The 21,969-nt window shown below is 44.1% G+C and overlaps 1 protein-coding gene across 5 annotated transcripts; it reads left to right on the forward strand.

Moving 5' to 3' along the window:
* The first annotated feature begins 8,286 nt into the window (after window positions 1-8,286).
* On the forward strand, window positions 8,287-21,740 carry NFIL3 (nuclear factor, interleukin 3 regulated). 5 transcript variants are annotated; one of them, XM_069473984.1, is made up of 3 exons: window positions 8,287-8,349; window positions 12,091-12,227; window positions 19,854-21,740. In XM_069473984.1, exon 3 carries the CDS (start codon window positions 20,029-20,031, stop codon window positions 21,415-21,417), a length of 1,389 nt encoding a protein of 462 aa, XP_069330085.1. In that variant the 5' UTR covers window positions 8,287-8,349; window positions 12,091-12,227; window positions 19,854-20,028; the 3' UTR covers window positions 21,418-21,740. The 5 variants fall into 5 exon arrangements, with proteins under 5 accessions (XP_069330085.1, XP_069330087.1, XP_069330083.1 ...); XM_069473985.1 differs by lacking the exon at window positions 8,287-8,349 and adding an exon at window positions 11,549-11,563; XM_069473986.1 differs by lacking the exon at window positions 12,091-12,227 and having other exon boundaries at window positions 8,289-8,349.
* The last annotated feature ends 229 nt before the right edge of the window (window positions 21,741-21,969 follow it).

Below are 21,969 nucleotides of genomic sequence, written 5' to 3' on the forward strand. Positions count from 1 at the left end.
CAAAGAAAGATGCACTGCAACTTTAAAATGCCAATGCATCCTTTGATTCTGCTCCTAAAATTAGGAAATATATCCTCAGATAATCATGCAATTCCTGCCATTTAGACTCAGGGACATTAAGGTGGAGCCTCAGTTTCTGTGTCTGTCGACAGCTGGCCTCTAAGCTCCTTTTGGCTTTAACTGGGGAAAGTCACCTTGATGCCATGCTTATAGGTCAAATGGCTGAATTTGAGATTTACTTGTTTCCAAATTTTCATTTTTAAAAATAAAGTCTTTTGTGATATATGCCTTTTTCCAGATAATTTTTCAACTTTAAAGAAGCACATATAGTACAAAGTGAAAATTCTGCCCACATCGACTCCTACTTCTGTAGCCCCAGAGGTAACCGCCATGTCCCACTGGTGCGTCCTTCCAGATTTTATGCATATGGAATACATACTTTTGCCTTTTAAAAAAGTTACCCATACAGGTCTACTTTTGACTTACTACATTATTGTCACCTTCAACATCAGTATAAATAGAGCTACTTCTTTTAATAGTTGTTACTGTTCCATTTTATGGAGGTATCATAATTTATTTAATGACCCACTGATGGGCACTAAAAGTTGCTTCTGATTTTCCCTCTCACAAATAACAGCACAGTGAATATCCTTGGGGATATCTTTGTTCACTTATGTGATTATTTCTGTGGGACAGATTCTGAGAAATGTGTTGCTAGTTCTATGAGACACATTGTTGGAAGTGCGATTGTGGGTTAGAAGGTAGGGATGACTTAACATTGGTATACACTGTCAAAATTCACTTTTTGAAGTTAGTATTTGTTTGCACTTGATTTCTCTAAAACCCTTGCCAACAATGCATATTATCATTCTTCATCATTGCCAGTTGGATAAGTAAAAAATATATCATTTTAATTTCCATTTCTTTCATGATTAATGAAGTTACTCATGTTTCTGTATGTTTCAAAGTCATTTGCACTTGATTTTTTTCAAAAATCAATTATTCATATCTTTTGCCTATTTCACTATTGAATGTTGATCTTTTTCTTGTGAATGTATAAGAGCTCTTAACATTGTAAGAATGTTAACCCTTTGTCTAGAATAAAAATGATAAATATGTTCTCAAACTTTTGTCTTTCTACTTTGTTTAAGGTGTCCTTTATCAAACAAAAGTTGCTTGAGTTTTACTTAATTAAATACATTATATTTTCTTTTACAATTTCTGGGTTTTATATCATGCCCTAGCCCAAGATTATAGATCTGTTCTCCCATGTGTTGGCTTAGTGCCCTTATGTGTGATTTTAACACTTTAATCACATGGGAATATTTTTATGCTTGGAATGAGGGGAAGGTCCAGCCAGTCACCCCAACAGGATGTATTTTCCCACTGTTAGCAGCTACTTAGCATCCGTTTTCTCAACCTTCATGTAATCTGGTGTCCATCTGGGGAGACTGGAAAGCTAAGAAACATTTCCTAGAGTCCCCCCTGCAGCTGCGGTTCTGGAGGCATGTGTTCCGTCATGTAGATGCACTCATGGGAGACTCCAGGAACAGAAGTAAGCCATCTTCCCAGGGCTCCTGAATGCTGCCGTTAGCAAGGGAAATCAGATGATGCGGGGCTCTCTGGAACCAGTGTTCTGGCATCTAGCGCCAGCTTCCTGGGAGTCAAGGTGCAATGGCGGTAGGGACAGCTTCTTAATGTGACTTCCTAATCCCAAACTACAGCTCTGGACACCACTCTGCAGCTTCCTGAATCATGAGAGACAGTCACCAAGGCAGCAGCTGCTTGTCTCGGACACGGCTTCAGTGGTCCCTCATTGAACAGCTCTGCCTGGGCTGAGGCATTCCAGGAGGCCCAACCTGGGCCATGGTCCCATGGCCCTTCTAAAAGTGTTGTAAACATCGAACGCCCTATAACACATCACTCTCTGTTCAAAATGCCCACAGAAACATCTATTACCTGCACTAAACCCCAAGTGATATACTCTTTGGTTTAAATTATCACATTTATCCCAATTTCTGGACTTCTTGGTGCATTTACCAACTGATAGCATTCATTCTAATCTTGTGCTGAAACAAACCACACCTCCAGAGACAACTTTTATCTCTAAGTGTCAGTGTGGAATTCAACATGTAATTTCCTCTTGTGTGTGTTACAATTAGGCAAAGGGAAGATTATGAATGAACCAGTATTAGCCGGAGCTGCTTCCCCACAAATGCCAAATTAGCAGTTTCCCCTTTCTGCACTGCGTGCCTGTGGCCCACACCAAAGGGTCACCCCGTGTTTATGCTGGAAGGGACACTGCCAACCGCCTGGTTTACTCCCTCAGGTCTCAGGAGAAGGAATGTTCAGAAAGGAGAAATGCAGCAAGGGAAAACAGACAACCTACAGAAGGGGAGAGAATATTTGCAAACTATACCTCTGACATGGGACTAATATCCACAATCTACAATGAACTCAAATAAGTCAGCAAGAACAAAACAAATAACCCCATTAAAAAGTGGGAAAAACACATGAACTGAGTTTTTTCTAAAGAAGATATACAAATGGACGACAAACATGAAAAACTGCTCAACATCACTAATCATCAGGGAAATGCAAAATAAAACCACAATGAGATACCACCTCAATCCTATCAGAATGGCCATTATTAAAAAATCAAAAAACAATAGATGTTATCATGGATGTAGTGAAAAAGGAACGCTTATACACTGTTAGTGGGAGTATAAATTAGTACAACCACTATGGAAAACGGTATGGAGAGTCCTCAAAGAACTAAAAGTAGACCTACCTTTCAATCCAGCAACACCACTACTAGGTATCTATCCAAAGGAAAAGAAGTTATTGTATCAAAAAGACACCTGTACCAGAATGTTTATCACAGCACAATTCACAATTACAAAGATAGGGACTGAACCTAAGTTGATTCCAATTGATGAATGGATAAAGACACACACACATCCCATGCAGTACTACTCAGCCATAAAAAAAGGAATGAAATAATGCCATTTGCAGCAACTTGGATGGAACTGGAGAACATTACCCAAGTGAAGTATCTCAGGAATGGAAAAACAAAGAGCACATGTTCTCACTGATAAGTGGGAGCTAAACGATGGGTACACGTGGTCATGAAGTGGTTTAAAGGACATTGGAAACTAAGAAGTGGGGAGAGTGGGAGTAGGATGATGGATAAAAACTTACCTATTGGGTACAATGTACACTATTCTGGTGATGGGACACTAAAAGCCCTGATTTCATCCATGTAACAAAAACACTGTACCCCCTAATATTTTGAAATAAAAATTATTGAGAAAAAGGAAAGGTGAAATGATCCCTTGGTGAGTCTGAGGTTCAGAATGCACTACAATCCCAGCTTCTGAGTTGCAGCCAGGACTGTCTCCAGTAAACTACCCTGTGCAGGACTTGGCAGAAATGCTTAGATAAGCTTTATCTCACTGATTTGAGCTGGATTGCAGTGAGGATGTGTCATCTCTTATTCTTAGTAAAATGAATTTTGTTAGAACATATTTCACAATTTTACATCTTACGTACTCGTAACCCTGCTAGCTGTGTCCCCATCTGAGCTTACTGCTGCCACAATGCTTGCTCCATCGCCAAGATTTTGCAATGAACACAATTGCAAAGCTGCTTCCAAAGTCTTGACCATTTTTAGTGTATTCTCCTGCTTCCCACCCACTTTTTTTTTGTTAATCTCCTTTATTTTGGTACCCTTACTCACATATACCATTTAATCTCAATGAATAAAAATGCTTACAGAAACGTGTGCCATCTGTGGTGGCTGAATTTAAAGACATGTTTCAGTTTTTGTAATAGTGTACTTGCAACATTTTCTCTTCTTTACAAAATCACCTCTTTTTTATCTTTCCCTGGTCTTTTGGAAATGCTCTGAAATGGATTTAGACCATCAGCTGCTTTTGTCTGGGGAAATCATGTCGTTGGTGTAGAGATCTAATTTCTTTCTTAACTTGAGCAAGAGCTGTTTAATAGGAAACATTTTGGCTTCCCATACTTTGAAGCCATAGTTTCTATGGAGAGTGTTATTTGACCATCCTCTATTACCCAATTTCCCACAAAAACTAGTTTTTGAAGAGTAAGGCCAAGCATGCTAATGGAACTCCTACTAATGGAACCATGGCAGAAGCTGGGGGACTGACAGAGGCTGGAGGACAGAGTGGAAATTTTTAAAACTCACAGGGTCTAGGTTGTGGCTGGGATGGGTAGGTGTCAAGAGAGAAGAGGAACGTGGATGTTTGGTAGAATAAAGGAATTCCAAGGAATAATGAGGATTTGAATGATTGGAGAAAGGCCAAAGGAAAAAAATTAAGAATGAATTGACTAAATCAGGAGAAAGAAATACAAATGAAAAACAAAGGTCAACAAAAGTAGAAGAATAAAAAGAAAAGGCAAAGAGGAAAGAGAAGCTGAATGATTAGAAATGGTATGAAGCACAGAAATAAAAGAAAGCACACAAGACAGAAATACCATTCCAGGAAGTTTCTGCCTAAGCAGTCAATGACTCATGAGGTCAAAGCCAGAATCCCGGCAGAGAGCGCATACCAATGGGCGTGGAGGACGAGAACCTCGCCGCTGCTGCCATGCTAGCTCACGTCTTAAAGCCTCGACTTGAAAATGAAACGAAACCATACCCTATGGATTCTGAGAAACTGAACTTCTGTTCATGAAGTTTAACAAAAGGGCACAAGACAATCCATAAACATAGTACAGTGGAAAGAAAACAGTCCTGGCAAATAGGAGCCCTGATGCTGGCTACAGCCGCAGCAGACAAAACCAGCCAGTGGTCACCAAAGGGTTTTTAGCTATTGAAACTTTTCCTCAAAGAAAGCCAGAAGCCCAATGCACAAAGCACATAAGGGGGAGCTGCCCAGTCTGGGTTGCCAGGTAAGGGAGCCTGCCCTCCAGCTGCTGAGCCCTCCCTCCGAGGTGCCTGTGCAGAACTCCTCTGTCAGAAGGCATGGACCATCCAGTCTCCACCTAGGTAAGTCCTGCTTTTGTTGTTGCTATTGTTGTTTTAATGAATTGCTGCCACCACTGAAAAAATCAGGATGTTTTACTCAAAAAAAAATTTAAAATATCAACTCTCTTTTGAAAAATTGGAGCCATGGGCTCCTGCGAGTGTGTCCCAGCACTGCAGCAATCAACAAGAGCTGAAAAACACTGTCTCCTAAAATGGGGCACTTGCTTTTTGGCACAGTCCACAGTCAGCTGGCCTGAATTCTCATACCCCTGCCTAGTAAGGTCCAGGGTAAAAACCTCCAGTTATATATGACCTCTTAGGGATCTTCCAGTTCGAATCATGCTAAACTGTAGCGTTCTTCCCATGTTAGAAAGGAGAGGTCACAGCTTTAGTTGTTCTGTCCTCAAGGTATAGCTCTTTCATTTGCTTAATTAGAAAGCATGTTGGCAATGTAATAAAATGAAGCAGAATGTGGTTGATTATCTTCTGCTAGTAGTTCTCATCCCTGTCCCAGCCACCTCCTCCCTCACCGCCACTGAGAGGGGCAGGCCACTGAGAGTAAGAAAGTTTTGGGCCGGGCGCGGTGGCTCACGCCTGTAATCCTAGCACTCTGGGAGGCCGAGGCGGGTGGATCGCTCAAGGTCAGGAGTTCGAGACCAGCCTGAGCAAGAGGGAGACCCCGTCTCTACTAAAAATAGAAAGAAATTATCTGGCCAACTAAAATATATATAGAAAAAATTAGCCGGGCATGGTGGCGCATGCCTGTAGTCCCAGCTACTTGGGAGGCTGAGGCAGGAGGATCGCTTGAGCCCAGGAGTTTGAGGTTGCTGTGAGCTAGGTTGACATCACGGCACTCACTCTAGCCCGGGCAACAAAGCGAGACTCTGTCTCAAAAAAAAAAAGAAAGTTTTGACTTCATACCTAAACCAGAACCTCTTCATCCTCCTCCTGAGAACCTCCCAGCCCAGCTCCACAATCAGGCACATGCCGATGTCTTCCCTAAGCCTTCCCACGCTGGTTAATTTGTTTCAAATATCTTAGGTTCTATTAACTCAAGTTAATCTGCAAGTACTTGCCTATTCTGTGACATAATACTCAACACATCACCACTTGGGTTCGGGAAACAGATCCTTCACCATATTGTTTAGTGGTTCCCTGATCACCAGGAGGAGCTAAAGAGTTATTTTCTAAGCTGGTATCACAGATACCTTTTACACTTCCTCTGATTTCCAAGTTAGATAGTAATAAAAAATGATGAACAAAGATGATACAGGCACAATCTAAAATATTCCAAGTAATTAGAGGAGCATTAAGTTTCAAAATTCAGCATAAAGAACAAGTTTCCACATTCAGAGAATTCCTCCACTGTCATTGCCTGGGGTGACTCCCGGAGTGTTACCTACCTATCTGGAAGGTCAAGTTGTCTTTTTATAAAAACATTTACTACCCATTCTACAACAGCTTTGGAATTCTATGAAATTATTCAAAATGAAGAACAATATGGAGAACATGTTGTGGAGGGGAGAGGAGACTATGCAGGGCAGCTCTGCATTTCTGGAAACTAGCTGCATTTCCGACCCTGAAAAGGTAACTGATTTGTGGATATGGTTTTGATTTCATCTAAGAGAGATTTCAACACTATAAATAGGCATTGAGAGGGTTTGGAAAAAAGGAAACTATCAGTAAACTTGAGAAAGGTGGAAATTAGAAACCAAAATCAGGATTCATTTTCATGAAGGTAGCCAACTCTTTGGAATAAATGTGTGAGGGAGGGGATGTGGTTCTGGAATTGGTCAGCACCTGGGAAGGTGGGGTGGGGGAAGATGTTGAAGTCCACGTTGCGTGACTGTCTGTAAGGGCCTTGTCTGTAAGGCTGTACTTCACCAGATGAACCACAACATTGCCCTGTGAAGCTTTCCAAAACCTCAATTGATAGGTGATCTGTATTTTTAAAACGTGATTCTTTGGGTGCTTATGATATTGTTAGGTCTGGTGGAGGGTAAACAGGTGGCAAGGAGGCCGCTAAGGGCGGAACCAAATTGCGGCTAGGAACTACTCCCTGCTGAGAAAATACATAGTAAAAAGTTCCTAGTAACCTTTAACTGACTTAGCGCTCATTACCATTTAATTAGCATAACATAGGTGGAGCTTCGTGGAGAATTCTAGAAAAGACACATGCAGAAAAGGAAATTTATATAACCTACTCTGTTATGTAACCTGTCACGTGATGTAACACCAACCTGTCACTCACCCTCAAAGGTGGGAAACGGCAACCAATCCTGCCAGGGAAAGGCGGGACACACTAGCAGGCTTACGAAAGGCAACACGTGCTCAGCCTCCAGCGTCTCTCCACTCGTAGGCACTGGCCTTCTCTCAGGAACGTATTTTCCCTTTGTGTAGCTACCTTTAGTTTCATTCTTTCCTTTATGTGATAATAAACTGTATTAAGTTGCTCTGTTTGCGACCACTCCGTCACCGGCTGCACTCAGTACCAGCACTCATTCTTGACACTGGGGACCGGGGGCCCAGGGAACATCCACACGGGGAACCTAACAATACCACTGTGTAATGTGACAATGGGAAAGGCAGGAAAGAAACAAACTCGGTGAGCAGATTTTCTGTCGATGGTGGCTACTGAGGCTGTAGAGATGGTATCTGGGTGTTCACTCTGCTCTTCTCGAAACTTGGTGTTCGATTTTTAGAAAGGTAAGGAGGCAAAACTGCAGTCTGGAGGCACTCAGCCTGGCTCCCACGCAGAGCAAGGAGCAGGAGGGGACTGGCTCCGGGAGGCCCTCCCACCTGCCACCTTCCCTATTTGGCAAGTCTGTGAGTCACTGCAGGGACGCGGCTCCCCTCCCCAGGCTGGCGCTGCCCCTCCGTCTCTCTATCTGCAAAGGCGGGGCGTGTGCCGCGTGCCCCACCGTCGCCGCGCCACGACCTAGGGACTCGCGGGCAGGCGTCCTTTCTCCCACTCGGGGAATCTGGGGGAGAAGACGATTGCACCCAGTTAGGGGCAGACACGACACTGACCAGGTATTAGCTCAAGATCGCCGTTGGAGACCCAGCGCGGCTGTCTCCAGCGCCGGCACCCAGGGCCGGCGGGCGTGCCATCGGGGCGCCCCGGGGCCGCCCGTCCGCGTGCCGGGGAGGGGCGCTGCAGACGGACCTCGACGGGTCTTGTTGCCCAGTCGTGTTACGCAACAACTGTGCCGCCGTCATCTGAGCCCTCATTGAGCAGAGGGCGGCGTTTCCGCATCGCGCGGTCCCTCAGCTCCCGGCCGTCGCGGCTCTCGGGGAGGCCCGGGGCATTTCGTCGCTGCCCGCGTACTGCCGGCTCCCGGCCGCCGACCCGGGTAGGGGAGTCCTCTCGGGAGTGCGCGAGGAAGGGGAGGCCGGTCCCTGCCACGCCCGGCGCTCGGGCCGCAGCAGGTAGCCCGGCCGGCTGCGGCTCCCCGGGAGACACAAAGTGCCTCTGCGAGCGCGCGAGAGTCGCTGGGCGCACAGAGCCGCGCGGCGCCTGGGAGGTGGCGGTGGCGAGGCGCGGACCGGGCGGCGGGGCTGGCAGTCCCGCGCTCCTACCCAGGCTCGCCCGGTCGTGTCGGCGGCGCCGGCCGTTGCGCAACCCTCGTCGCGCGGAGCACCGGGCCTCGGCCGATGCGGACGCTCGGGCCGCCGGCTGCCGGTGGCGCCGCGGAGCAGGGGAGCCGGGAGCACGGGGCGGGGGGGGGGGGGGGGGCGGCGGAGGCGGGGCGCAGTGGGCGGGGTCGAGGAGAGCCCGCCCCCGCCGGCCGCGACCATTGGCGGCGCGCAGGGGGCGGGGGCGGGCGCGGCGATTGGGGCAGGGGCCGCCAGTCACGCGGGGCTGGCGGGCGGCGACGTAGCGCGGCGCTCGGAACTGACCTACTAACACACATCTCTCGGCGCGGCCCCGGCGCCGCGGACCCGGCGTGCCCGCCTGCTTCCCCGCCGCGCCCTCACCGCCCGCCGCCGCCCCGGAGGCCCCTCGCGAGCGCGAGTCCGAGCCCGAGCCCGAGCGCCGCCGGCCCAGCTCCGGCCGCCCCTTTCTCTCCTCGCCCGTCCGGGAGCAGGAACATGGTAAGCGCTCCGCCCACCGCCGGCCGGGGGCCGCGCCGCTCGGCAGACGCGCGGCGGGCGGGCGGGCGCGGGTGCGGGCCGGGCTGCGCGCGGGCCCCGGCGGCGGCGGGTGTGCGCGGGGCGTTCGTTACATAAACTTTTGCTGCCTTGTCGGGATGGGACTCGCCACCTTTAGGTGGCTGCTTTGATTGCAGCGCCCGGCGCCGGCACGTAGCCCGCTGGTCCCGCTCCCCCGCGGCTGTTGCATAATGTCTTCTGATTCCGGGAGAACTGATGTTTTGGTAGGGAAGGGCGCCGGGGACCGAGCCTCTTCGAGCGGGAAGATGCTCTTTACCCCCGTCCCTTCGCCGGGGCCGGCGGCGCGGGGCAGAGGACGGCGTTGAGTAATGGGGATGGCGTTGGTTTGCTCGCTGAGAAAGGGCTGGTGGCGTGAACGGTGACGGCATTCGGAGAATGCCTGCTCGGCGTTTGTTTGTGTCAGCGGCTGTGTCTGCACAGACGTTTTCCACCCTGTTTGTCGTCAGCGTGTTTTACAAGCCCTCGGGAAGGTTGTGGGATTTGTCCTTTCATACATTGCATAATCTGCCCACGGCGAAAGGTTGGCAAGGATTACGGGCTCATATGGGAATGTGTGCGCGTGTGCGCAATGATTTGGTAATTTTAGCGTAGCATTGGATATTAGATCGTTATTTACGTCTACATTACTTCCCAAATAAACATGTTTTAAAACGATCCTACAAAGCATAAAAGGAAGAATTCCCCGGGTTGAATTCTGATCTCCGGTACTACTGGGGTTCGCCCTTTCAGTGTTCCAGAGCTGTTATTTTTGAATCTGGGACGAACCATTGTGACGTTTGCTTCCTAATTTTAATGCATGCCATTCGATCAGCCCTTTTTCTCACCTTATTGTCATTGCTTTTTCAGACACGACAAGACAGATCACATAATAGTTTCCTGGAAATGTTGCATTATGTAACTGCCAAATTTGCTGGCAGTGAGCATAGAGAGAGGGAGGTAATTACGTGATTTTATAATCTTGCTACAAAGAAAGTAGGACACTCTCAGCCTTTAAGAATGTCACTATAACTGTTTTGGGTGTTTCTTTTTTCTCCTTAATGATATTTTAAACAGGAAAGTAGACAACCGGGTAAGCATTGAGTTTGCTCACGCTGCTGAATGTGTCTTTTGCCCTAAATGAAATGTGCGTTCTTCTAAATTTAGCCCTATCACATTTTAACAATTGTGGCCTGGCAGTGCTATTTCTGGTGTTTTCTTCAGGGCTGTGTGCAAATACAAGTTCAAGGCCATTTGCTGTAGTTTTAACTGCACGCCTTCAGAGACCTTCGATAAGATTGTATTTTTAGGAAGGCATTTCGCGCGCCCGGAGCTTTGCCGAACGCTGACTCCCGTTTATCTTTTTAAGGACACTTTAGGAAACTGCTGTTCTCTGAGAACAGCAGGCAACGGCCAAGTGTCATCTTCTGTTCTTGGCTTTTGTAATAACAACAGCAAATGAGGTCAGAAGTATTTATTTCACATCGTATTTTTTCCCCGGACCAGGGATGATTTATGGGAAACAGATATAGGTTAGTAGATTGTTTTTTTGGTCTGGATACCCTAGTTTTACCCATGTGAAAATATATGAATATATAATTTGCCCAGATATTAAACTTCTTCCAGGACTGTTACATAGAGTAATTACGTGTGACTGTATGTATATATGTATACGAACAGATTTTTTTTCCTAACGTTACGTTTAAATAAAGTGCAGGATTTTTTTTGGCGGGGGCGTGGAAACGTACTAAAGTGCTTCACCTCTCAAACAGTATATTTCACCCCCAAGTAATTGCAGTCGCTTTCCGAGAAGCTAGTGTTGCTCTAGGCCCGTGACCATCGGCCCCCAGCTCTTGTGCGAGCTCGGGTGGGAGCGAGTCCCGGCCTGCGGAAGGCCGCGTGGCGCCACCTCCCGATCGCGACCTCCCTGCGCGGCCCGTCTCCTGCGGACCCGTGGGGTCTTCGGGAAGCCGAGATTGTGGACGGCGGGGCTGGGGGCGGCACTGGGGTGGCGGGCGGGGACCTCTGCCTGGGACCGAGAAGCGCCTCCGGGCGGCAGGGAGACGGGGCTGCGCCGTGGCCTGCGCGCCTCCCCGCCCCCTCCCCACATTCCTTTGTTCTGGCGCTGGGGGTCCTCGCGGCGCCGAGGCCCCGCCGCGCCGCCCACCGGAGGGAGGCGGGTCTCGGGGAGGCGCCGCGTGGGGCGCGGCCCGTGGGTCTGGGCCCTGGGGACTGGCCGGGCCCGGGCGTGCGGGTGCGCAGTCGGCTCGCCGCGCCGCGCGAGGCGGGGAGCCGAGGCCCGAGCGCAGGCACCGGGCGGAGCTGGGCGGCCCGGGCGACCCGACCCGGAGAGCTCGAGGCTTGGCGGCCGCCCTCGGCTGGGGCAAAGCCAGGGCCTGACTGCACGCCTTTTGCACGGTGAGGTTCTGAAAGCCCGCAGACACCTTTGTTCAAGGCGTCCTCACTGTATTTCTGAGCCAGGCGCGTCTCCGTTGGAGAAGTGAAACAGACGTTGAGATAAACCTCCAAATGTCCACAGACCGCAAAAATTGGGGGTGGGGGCGCTCCGGTATTGATAGTGATAAAAAGGAAGGCCCCAGCTTGACTTTGGCCACTAGAGCCTATTTTTTCTTTTTTAATCTTTACTTTATGTGGTTAAAGGCTAGAGTAGAGAGAACTCAGATCTCCAGAGTTGAAAATAAAATGAAAATGCCCACACAGACGCTGCTGTCCTACTGTAAAACTATAGTACTTTCATCCTGCCATAAAGACTTCCAGGTTCGTGCTCATGCAGTTACTCACAGTTGGTTCATGGAGACATCACAGATGTTCTCTGAAAGCGCAGCAACGCAGTCTGCTCTTTGTTGAAAATGCACGGAAAAACTTGGCTTCTGTGGGATCATGTCCTGCACCCCTGTCCCTAATCGGTTTCCCTCTTATTACAGGCTGCTTTCAGTAGTCAGAGAAGAGAACATGCTTTGGCGAGGTGCAAAGAGCGCAAGTTTTGAGCTCGCAACAACCTTGGGTCCTGGGCCCCAGCCCTGATGTCCCTCTGATGCCCTGATTTCTATCAACCTCCAGGGTAAACTGAGGGAATAAAACCTTTTGAGCTGGGCAATTGTAAGCAGCTCAGTAAATGCTTCCTGTAATTGACTAGGAATGAGAGTTTTATGTGTAGATAATATAAGTGATTTGCCCTCATTTTTCACTGCCCAAAATCTCTGTGCAGTAACAGTAAGGATTGATGGTGGAATTAAGCTTATGAAAATCTTTCTTGAGATACTTGTCTGTTCTAATAATGATTAATTTTTATGAAAACTGTGTGCCAGTACATCCAGTGTTAATTTCAGTTGAAAAAGAATTCTTGACAGGATCGCAGAACCTCACATTTCCCAAACCATCAGGGTAATGTTTGGGGAACTGTTTGAAGGAGCAGAGAGATGAGTAGTTGGTAGCGGGAATGATGCCAAATGGTTCAGTGCTTTCCAATTCCTTCAAACTTTCTGTGACGCGTTTTCTTCAACCTGGATGATCTCTGCACCTAAAACCTTGTAGTTGAGATCAACAGTGGCTGGCCAGACCCCACAGCGCGGCTCTCTTGTAGTGGGTGTAGGTAGTGGGAAAACTAAGGCCAACCCCTGTGAAACTATTGGTCCTTGACCGTTTTGACTAACAGAAGAAAATTCCATTCGGTTTACTGGCAGAAAGAGCCTGCTACTGATAGTCATCCTTGCCTCGTGACTGTCATTCTTCAGAAAAGAGGTGAAGCACCAGTACTTACCAACACTCACTCTGCACCGCCAGCGCGGTATGGAGGGCTTTTATTATCATCCCCATTTTATAGGTGAGGATATGAGAGTTCAGAGAAATTGATTAGCCTGAAAAGGAGAAGGGGAATTTACTCGTTGCCACAGTGTGTTCTCACACTCACTGTAGTTTTTGAAACAATTTCCTCTTCTGTGTTAAAGGCTTATCTTTGTGAAGTGCAATTATAACATCACTGTGATGCAACAGCCTGAAAATTAAAACCCTTTGTGAGGCCCTTGCACACATTGAGCAATGTGTCTGACTCACCAGCTGAGTGGGTTTTTCTAGCTGACCTTGCCTTGGCCATTAGAGTCAATTCCGAGATGCAAATACGATTGCAGCATGGAATGGAAAAGGTGCAGTCATGTTGCCTAGGCTTTATTTTTACCCAAGTTAAACTCACACATACTTCATTATTTCCATTGTAATCCAGATGGCATTGATGCTGTTAAAGTTGTTTATTTTTAATTTGTATTGAGGAATGAGAGCACTCTTGGGATTCAATTCAAAATATAACACAATGTCATTGAAATTTCCTTTAATATTCATTTCTTGTTTTTGTAAGGTATGCATGTATTTCACAGGGTTAACACATTGTTTGGTATCCTGTTATTTTTTTCTAAATTATATTTGACTTGATTTTTATTCAGATTGGACTTGTATGAGAATGTCGAAAGACACTGACCTTTGATCACAGACATTACATAAGAATTCTTTAGTTTCAAAATGAATTTTTATTACCACCACCCCCAGTTAGCTCTCAAGTTTCTTTCCAAATAACTTATTGTAGTTTTTTTTTTTTTTTTAAAAACTGTTTCTCATGGTTTTAATTAGAGAGCATAATCTTGTTTTTATGATAAGAAAGTTTAATAAGGATTTGCTAGATGCCACTTGGTAATAATCTCTACTTTGAGAACTCAGTTGATTGGAATCAGAATGATGTCAATAAGCCTTTTAGTTATCAGAACTGGTGTATTTTATTAATTAACTTTCTAGGGATCTTAAACTGTTAGTAGTCTTCAAATAAACACTAAAAATAAGCATTTTTTAATCCACTCTATTAATAAGGTATATAGTAACATAAATAACGTTTACAATCACCCACTGACTGGAAAGTGGAAGAAGAAATTAAAAAGCCAAGCTGAGGAGAATTGGGGTGATTCTGCAGTATCATTAGAAATGTTCAAGAACTTTCTCCACTGGACTGCCCTCCCCCCCAACCCACACCATTTTTGCCATCATTAATTATGCCGTGTTGTATGTATTACTTATCCATTGCAGAATTTCCTACAACTTGGTGTCCCTTAAGATTTCAGATTAGTTGCTAAACTGATCAATTATCTTTTCAAAAGTTTCAAGAATATGACTGGTCCCCATTTTGAAGTTTCTGTAGATTTTTTTTGAAACGCCTTACTGTTCCACTTCTCCCCCACCCCCTGCCTTACTCTCCCTCTTTAGTGAGAGCTGTCTTTATTTCTGGAGCCATGCAATTAATTGTTTGGTTGTGCTAGTGTCTACATACTCACCCTGTGCAATCTTCAGAATAATTTCATTGTGCGTTAGGTTACAAACACTGGCGTCTTATAAAAGAATGTCACGTTACACTATTTCATTAAATTACATCGATACAGCTATAACAAAATGCAATGTTGTTATCCTATTTATGCAGTTTAAAACTAATTTTCAACTAGTCCTTTGTTGAAATATTTTCATTTATCATAAACTCAATCAGGTTTATTTACAGATGCACCAAAATAGAAAAAGTAGGTCAATTTGTTGCTATGATAGGATAGATTCTGGCAAAGTGTGTGAGTCTGTGTTTGTCTGTGTGTTCCCTGTCTTGATCAAGTACACATTTCTCTCTAACTTAGGATCAGCTGCTTGCTAGAGACAAAATTATGTTATTAATGTGAAGCACTTAGCTAGTACTTAGAAAGGTTTAGCGTAGTTTTCTTAATTTAAAAAGCCTTTTCATTTTCATCAGGATTAGAAAATCCTCTTACAACCTCAGTGTTTTCTGATTGAATTTTTTTACTCCCCCATACCTCCTTGGTTGTACAGGTGGCTTATTTTCTTATTTTATCTCTGCTTTTAAATACTGTATTTTTTTTTCCTTATCCATGAAAAGAAGTGAAGGATTTTACCCACAGGAAGAAAACGTAGGTTAACATTTTGCTAGCTAATATTAATAGTTAAAAGTACAAAGAGCTTCGAATTGATTAAATTTTTTTTCCATGAAAAATGGCACTTACCTCAAAAACAAACCTTCTTACTAGAGAGATGGTTTACAGTTTAACATAACTTATGTTTATGTTGAATTATACGGAAGGAGTAAGCAGTACCTTCAGAGAGTAGAGGGAAAATGAGATATTTCTATTAAAAAATTTGCCAAATCATTGGGCATATCAAATAGTATTTCATCTTGTATTGACAGAATTTTAAAATCAGGATATATAATAGAAGCATTTTGCAATAAAACTTACACTTTAAAGATATAATTAATAACAAAAATTTCTCATAGTATATTTTAATGTCTAAACTATTAGTAAGATCTTAGATGCTTGAAGCAAAGCATGTTTCTTTTCTTTTTTTGTAAAGAGTTTGAATTGTCAAACACAATGTTTGAGAGATAGGTAGAGACTAGAAATGATAAAAGTCTATCTTTATAAACATAAGTAATGAGATAACTCCTCAAAGATAAATTTGGTCTAGAATTTATGTTAAGTTATATTTTTTTTAGATAATTTTCTAAATCAAATCTAATTCTTAATTAAAAACAATGTTTAGGTTATCTGACTTAAACTTTGAAAGTCTAGACTTATAAAATATAACTCTTATTTACAGAAATAGTGTGATGTACTATGAAAACGTATTAATTGGTGGTAGCACTTTCGGAGCAGGTACAGAGAAACACCCAGCTGGCATGCGGTTACGCCTGCACTTAAACTTTTCTTTTTTAGTTGTGTTTTAAGAAACAGTCACGTCATCTAATGGGTGTAATGAAGTTAATGATGCTGAATACACTAACATCATAGAATTGGCATGTAGTGTCAATTATTCACCAAAAAAGAAACTTAGGCAGTGACTAATGTACTGCAGCATTAAATGTTGATCTGAAAATATGACACATAGATGAAGTAATTGTTAAATTAATCATAAGGGAAAATATTGGGATTTGAAATAAAGTCGTTAGGTTAGCGTAAGTACTGACTGTTTAGAAGGCATCGTAAACTGCCTTTGCGTTTGCCTTAATTTAACTGTTGAGGAACGTCGGTAGAGCCCGAGCCTGCCTATCTGTGCCTTTTACTGCTCTATGATCTGGGGAAAGTCAGACTTGCTGTCGTAGCTGGTTCGTCTGCAAAATGGGAGTCAGAGAGACATTGCCCTCCCCATTTTGAAAAAGTTTTGTTTAAAAAAAAATCACAGTTGACAATGTCCACAGCTACCATATTTCTTTTCCTTTATTTATTTTAACATAAATAGGATTTCCAGCAGATTAAAATTTAGCAGGGAAATGAAAATTAATAAAATGTTTTCTCAATTCATCAAGTACTCTCAGAATAGGAAACAACTCTGAGGAAGGTGGAAGAAAGTTCTAGATGGTACCTTTGCTAGCTTAAGTTAGGACAGCACCTAAAAGTGCCTTACAGCTGCCAAGGTATCTTAGTAAAGGGTGTGCCTTACACGGGAGTGGACGCCGCGTCGCACAGGCAGGTGGGGGGGGGGGCTGGACTCTGAGAGCTGCCACTGGTCTGGCAGTGCGATGCCGAGTCCACCTCCCCGAGCCGCAGTCCTCTCATCTGCAAATGGTCGTTGTGCAGGTTGGTGGGAGAAAGCAGGCCAGGCTCCCAGTGCCTGTTGCACAGTAAGTGTCCAATAAATGGCACCTCTTGTGGTTGTTTGGTTACTAGCACCATACTTAAGCCGCGCTGTGCCCCCCACCCCGTGTCTGGAGCTCTGTGCACACACCTGGTGCTTGCGTGTTTTTCTACTACCCTGACTGCAGGTGCCTGGAGGCCTAGGAGTTTGATTTTTCCCTCCCTCTTTATGTGCCCCGAGTCTAGCTCAGTGCTCAGTACACAGTAGGTGCTCCATATGTGTTGAATAAGCCAGTTAATGAATAAGAGAAGTTCTCCGTTAATAAGTAAAATCTATTCTTTAGAATTCACTCAATAACATTAAATTTCTCAAAAAGAAAACATCAGAAATGTTCTTATTTTCTTATAAAAGGTAAATGGGTGACTATCAATCAAATGTTGAGCACCTAATATCTTCAGTTTGTTGCTAAAAGACCACAAATATATTTTAATCTCCTCCCTGAAGTACTTTGCAGCCTAGTTGGGCATAGAATACAAACATGTAGAAAGACACAGTGCATGAGATCAGCATCTCTCTCTGCGTCATTCCACAATGCTGAGAAACTCTTCAACACTGCAAGATTATGTGATAAATAATATTACGGGAAATATCCTAAGATAGAATGTGGTGATTTGCCAGTTGAGTTGTGGAAATAGTGACTATGTGCAGCTGCGAGAAGCACAGATTTATGGTGGCACATAGTGAAATTCAGATAGAAGATTAAGAACAAATGAGGTTTTCTGTGGTTTTTAAAGTACCAACGAAGTTGTAGAGATGATAAAGTGGACATATAGTACTTAGATACCTAGAAGAGAGAGGTTAAAGAAATTTTAAGGTAAATGGGGCTATTTTTGTTAAATGGAAGTGGGATTGCTGTTTCCATGTGGTGTAGCAATGGCTGCCTGCCCACCCGCTCCGGCAACATGCCCGCAGTGGCACCTCCGGGCCCAGAGCCTGGGAAGGGCCCAGCTCCACTCAGTGTGGGGAGAAGTTATGCAAAGTTTAGGAAGAATAACTAATACAGAACGGTAGGGCATTTCAAAAGCGTTACTGTAAAAACTTGTAAGTGAGGCAAAACGTAAAAGAATCTGAGTTTTTTCTAAGAAAGGGACAAATAGGTGATGCATGGAAGAGAAAGATTCTCAAGGGAAGATGACCAGAGTAGTAGTCTGCAAGGAACCACATGCTGTGTACAAACTAAAAGTTAAAAAATGTAGTGGGGATTTGAAGGCACTTTGGGAAAGATAAGGCAGTTGTCCTCTTCAGCTGGGGTTTCTCCCTGGTGCCCCCACCCGTTTCACTTAGCACGGAGGACCTCGCGGGATGGGGGATGCACACTCCAGCAGGACAGGACCCGTTCACTGTGCAGAGGAAAAAGGCTTTTCATGTTGGAAGAAAAAACCTAAGTGGAAATTATAGGGAATAGTATTGTTTTACTAAGTGATAAATAGTAAGATTCCTTTTCTACCACATCACTGCTGACTGTGACACGCTCCTTGCCTTCATTTCCCATTAAAGTTTGATTATCAAAAAACAAACAGTAACTGGGGATTAGTGATGACAAATTTCTCTGAGTTGTGCCTAGCTGTTCTCTTAACTGTGTTGGCTCAGTTTAATAAACAAAAACATGGCATGAAACCTTATTCTTTATGATCCTGAAATTATTACATCATTCCTTCCATTCCTTTGGGAAGAAGCTGGCAGACTTTTCCAATTGATAAAATTAAACTTCATTTGATCAATCATTATAAACTGTGCATAAGAAAGAAACAGTATCTTTTAATATGCAGGATAGAGTGCTACTATGTGCAGATAGTGCTGAATGAACAGTTGTGCCACCTCTACTTTCTGAAAAGTTTCGCCAACTGGGAAATCAGGTAGAGGATCAGTGTCTACAAACACAAGTTAGGTCCAAAAAGCACTGTGAAAAGATTGTTATTGGAACATAATATTATTATCTCATGTCAAGGCAACTGTCAGGCCAAATCATAGGTATTTCATCAGTGGAAGAGGAAGCTAATTGATGATTCTATTTTTGAGTTCTTATATTTTACTTGAAACTAGTGAAACTGAAAAAAATTATTTCTATAATTACAGTCTCTTAGCTTAAACTAATTTTAAGTTTCAAGAATGCACTGTACTTCTTCTTAAAAAGTCCCTTTGAATAGTTACTGTTTATTATAGTCCAAAGCTAATATATAACTGAAATCTATTATGATAGAATTTTCAGAACCAAAAAAAAGTATTTTGAAGGTTCAATCTTAAACATTTTGATAGATCAATTTAAAGAAATCAGGAAAAGGAACATTTCTAATCTCATAAGCTCGGATGCTTCCACAGAGATGGCTTTATTGAGGAGAATCCTTTTCATGAAAATACCAGTGAATCACCTGGTGGAATTGCTCAGATATAAGCCTACCCAGCAGTCAGGGATGTGATGGGCAGGTTCATGTCTGTGTTAAGGCACAGATTAAAACCAAGAACAACTCAGTTGTTAATGAGGCTTTCATTTTGGTCTTTGTGAAGAAAAATTATCTCCATTTATATTTTATTCCGTGTAGAATTGCAGAACCTGTTTACTTTGGTAAAGTTCCTTTTACGAGGTGAGCACGTTTGCTTGGCAGTGATTTAAATGTTATCTCAAATTATTAAGAAGCATCACAATGTGCACGTAGTATTTAGAAACTTAACCAGCCAGAGGCGGTCTGTCATTTCCTTCCTGGAATGGCCCACACCCAACCATTTCTCCTCAAACACTGCCTTCCTCTACTTCTCCTTAGGCAGCGCTGGTTTTATTTTTGTTTTTTTCTTACTCTCTGGGACCATAGAGTCCCTTGCTGATTAGGCTCACTGGGGATTTGTCCTTACTGCTTTACAGTGTAGATATTTGGACACTTACTTCCTTTCTGAGGCTGTGAACTCTGAAGGAAAGAATGGTGCCTTGTTTGTGCCTGTAAACCCTAAGTGCTTAGCACAGTTCCATGTACATAACTGGTAATAAACATGTATCACATGGATAAGTGTTTCTTTTCATGTATTGCAGATAACCAAGAAGACCCTACTCCATTCAATAAGAGGAGCCTGACAGATTTATCCCGAACAGTAGAACAAAAGGAAGAATATTGATGGATTTTAAACCACAGTTTTTGAAGAGGTTGAGCATACTGGGAAAATAATTCGTTCTCCTATACCACATATATAGGGTGAGGTGGTTTCTGATGCAGCTGAGAAAAATGCAGACCATCAAAAAGGAGCAGGCATCCCTTGATGTTAGTAGCAGTGTGGACAAGATGATGGTGCTGAATTCTGCTTTAACGGAAGTGTCTGAAGACCTGACTGCTGGTGAAGAGCTACTTCTGAGTGAAGGAAGTGTGGGGAAAAACAAATCTTCTGCATGTCGGAGGAAACGGGAATTCATTCCCGACGAAAAGAAAGATGCTATGTATTGGGAAAAAAGGCGGAAAAATAACGAAGCTGCCAAGAGATCTCGTGAGAAGCGTCGACTGAATGACCTGGTTTTGGAGAACAAACTAATTGCACTGGGAGAAGAAAATGCCACTTTAAAAGCTGAACTGCTTTCACTAAAATTAAAGTTTGGTTTAATTAGCTCCGCAGCATATGCTCAAGAGATTCAGAAGCTCAGTAATTCCACAGCTCTGTACTTCCAAGACTACCAGACGTCCAAACCCAGCGTGGGCTCCTTCGGGGATGAGCACGAGCCCTCGGTGGCGGCAAGTAGTTGTATTTCTGTCATCAAACACTCTCCACAAAGCTCTCTGTCTGACGTCTCCGAGGCCTCCTCGGTAGAACACACGCAGGAGAGTCCCGGTCAGGGAAGCTGCGGAAGTCCTGAGAGCAAGTTCCAAGTCATCAAGCAAGAGCCGCTGGAGCTAGAGAGCTACGCTAGAGAGCCGAGAGATGACCGAGGCTGCTACTCAGCGTCCATCTATCAGAACTACATGGGGAGCTCTTTCTCTGGCTACTTACACTCTCCGCCGCTACTGCAAGTCAACTGCTCCTCCAGCAACTCCCCAAGAACATCGGAAACCGACGATGGTGTCGTGGGAAAGTCATCTGATGGAGAAGATGAGCAGCAGGTCCCCAAGGGCCCCATCCACTCTCCAGTCGATCGTAAACGTGTGCACCCGATGGTGGTTAAAGTTCCAGAAGTGAATTCCTCTGCCTTGCCACACAAGCTTCGCATCAAAGCCAAAGCCATGCAGATCAAAGTAGAAGCATTTGATAATGAATTTGATGCCACACAAAAACTTTCCTCACCTATTGACATGACATCTAAGAGACATTTTGAACTCGAAAAGCATAGTGCCCCAAGTATGGTACATTCTTCTCTCACTCCTTTCTCAGTGCAGGTGACTAACATTCAAGATTGGGCTCTCAAATCGGAGCACTGGCATCAAAAAGAGCTGAGTGCCAAAACTCAGAGTAGTTTCAAAACTGGAGTTGTTGAAATTAAAGACAGTGGCTACAGAGTTTCTGACCCAGAGAATTTGTATTTGAAGCAGGGCATAGCAAACTTATCTGCAGAGGTTGTCTCACTCAAGAGACTTATAGCCACACAACCAATCTCTGCTTCAGACTCTGGGTAAATTACTACTGAGTAGGAGCTGGGCATTTAGAAAGATGTCATTTGCAATAGATCAGTACGTTTTGTATTATGCTGAATTTTCACTGGACCTATGATGTCATTTCACTGTAATGTGCACATGGTGTCTGTTTGGTGTCTTTTTGTGCACCACTTATGATGAAGATTAGATTGTGTTATCACTCTGCCTTGTGTATAGTCCATGCAAAGGCTGTATATAGTGAACATTATTTTTGTTGTTCTGTTATAAAGTGTGTAAGTTACCAGTTTCAATAAAGGATTGGTGACAAGCACAGAGCTTCTGCTCCATTGCACTTGATTTACTGGGAAAAAAAGCAATTTAAGTTGCAAAAGTAGGTATTAAGGTATTCTACATTTTACTTATGTGGGAGAATTTTCTCCCCTGAATAAAGGAAAACTGAAGTATAAGTTCAACAAATAATTTGTTTTTCCAAACAAATTTAGATTTAAAAATCTTCTAAAGAGAAAGAAAAAAATAACTAAATTTTCTTGCATTTGAGACTAATTTACTAAATTACTCCCCATTTTTTATTTT

This window comes from Eulemur rufifrons, chromosome 7 (assembly GCF_041146395.1).
Source record: "Eulemur rufifrons isolate Redbay chromosome 7, OSU_ERuf_1, whole genome shotgun sequence".
NCBI classification, from domain to species: Eukaryota; Metazoa; Chordata; class Mammalia; order Primates; family Lemuridae; genus Eulemur; species Eulemur rufifrons.

Excerpts from the sequence above, each read along its gene's own strand:
- NFIL3 (XM_069473984.1), top strand. The coding sequence starts at position 20,029 with ATGCAGCTGAGAAAAATGCAGACCATCAAAAAGGAGCAGGCATCCCTT.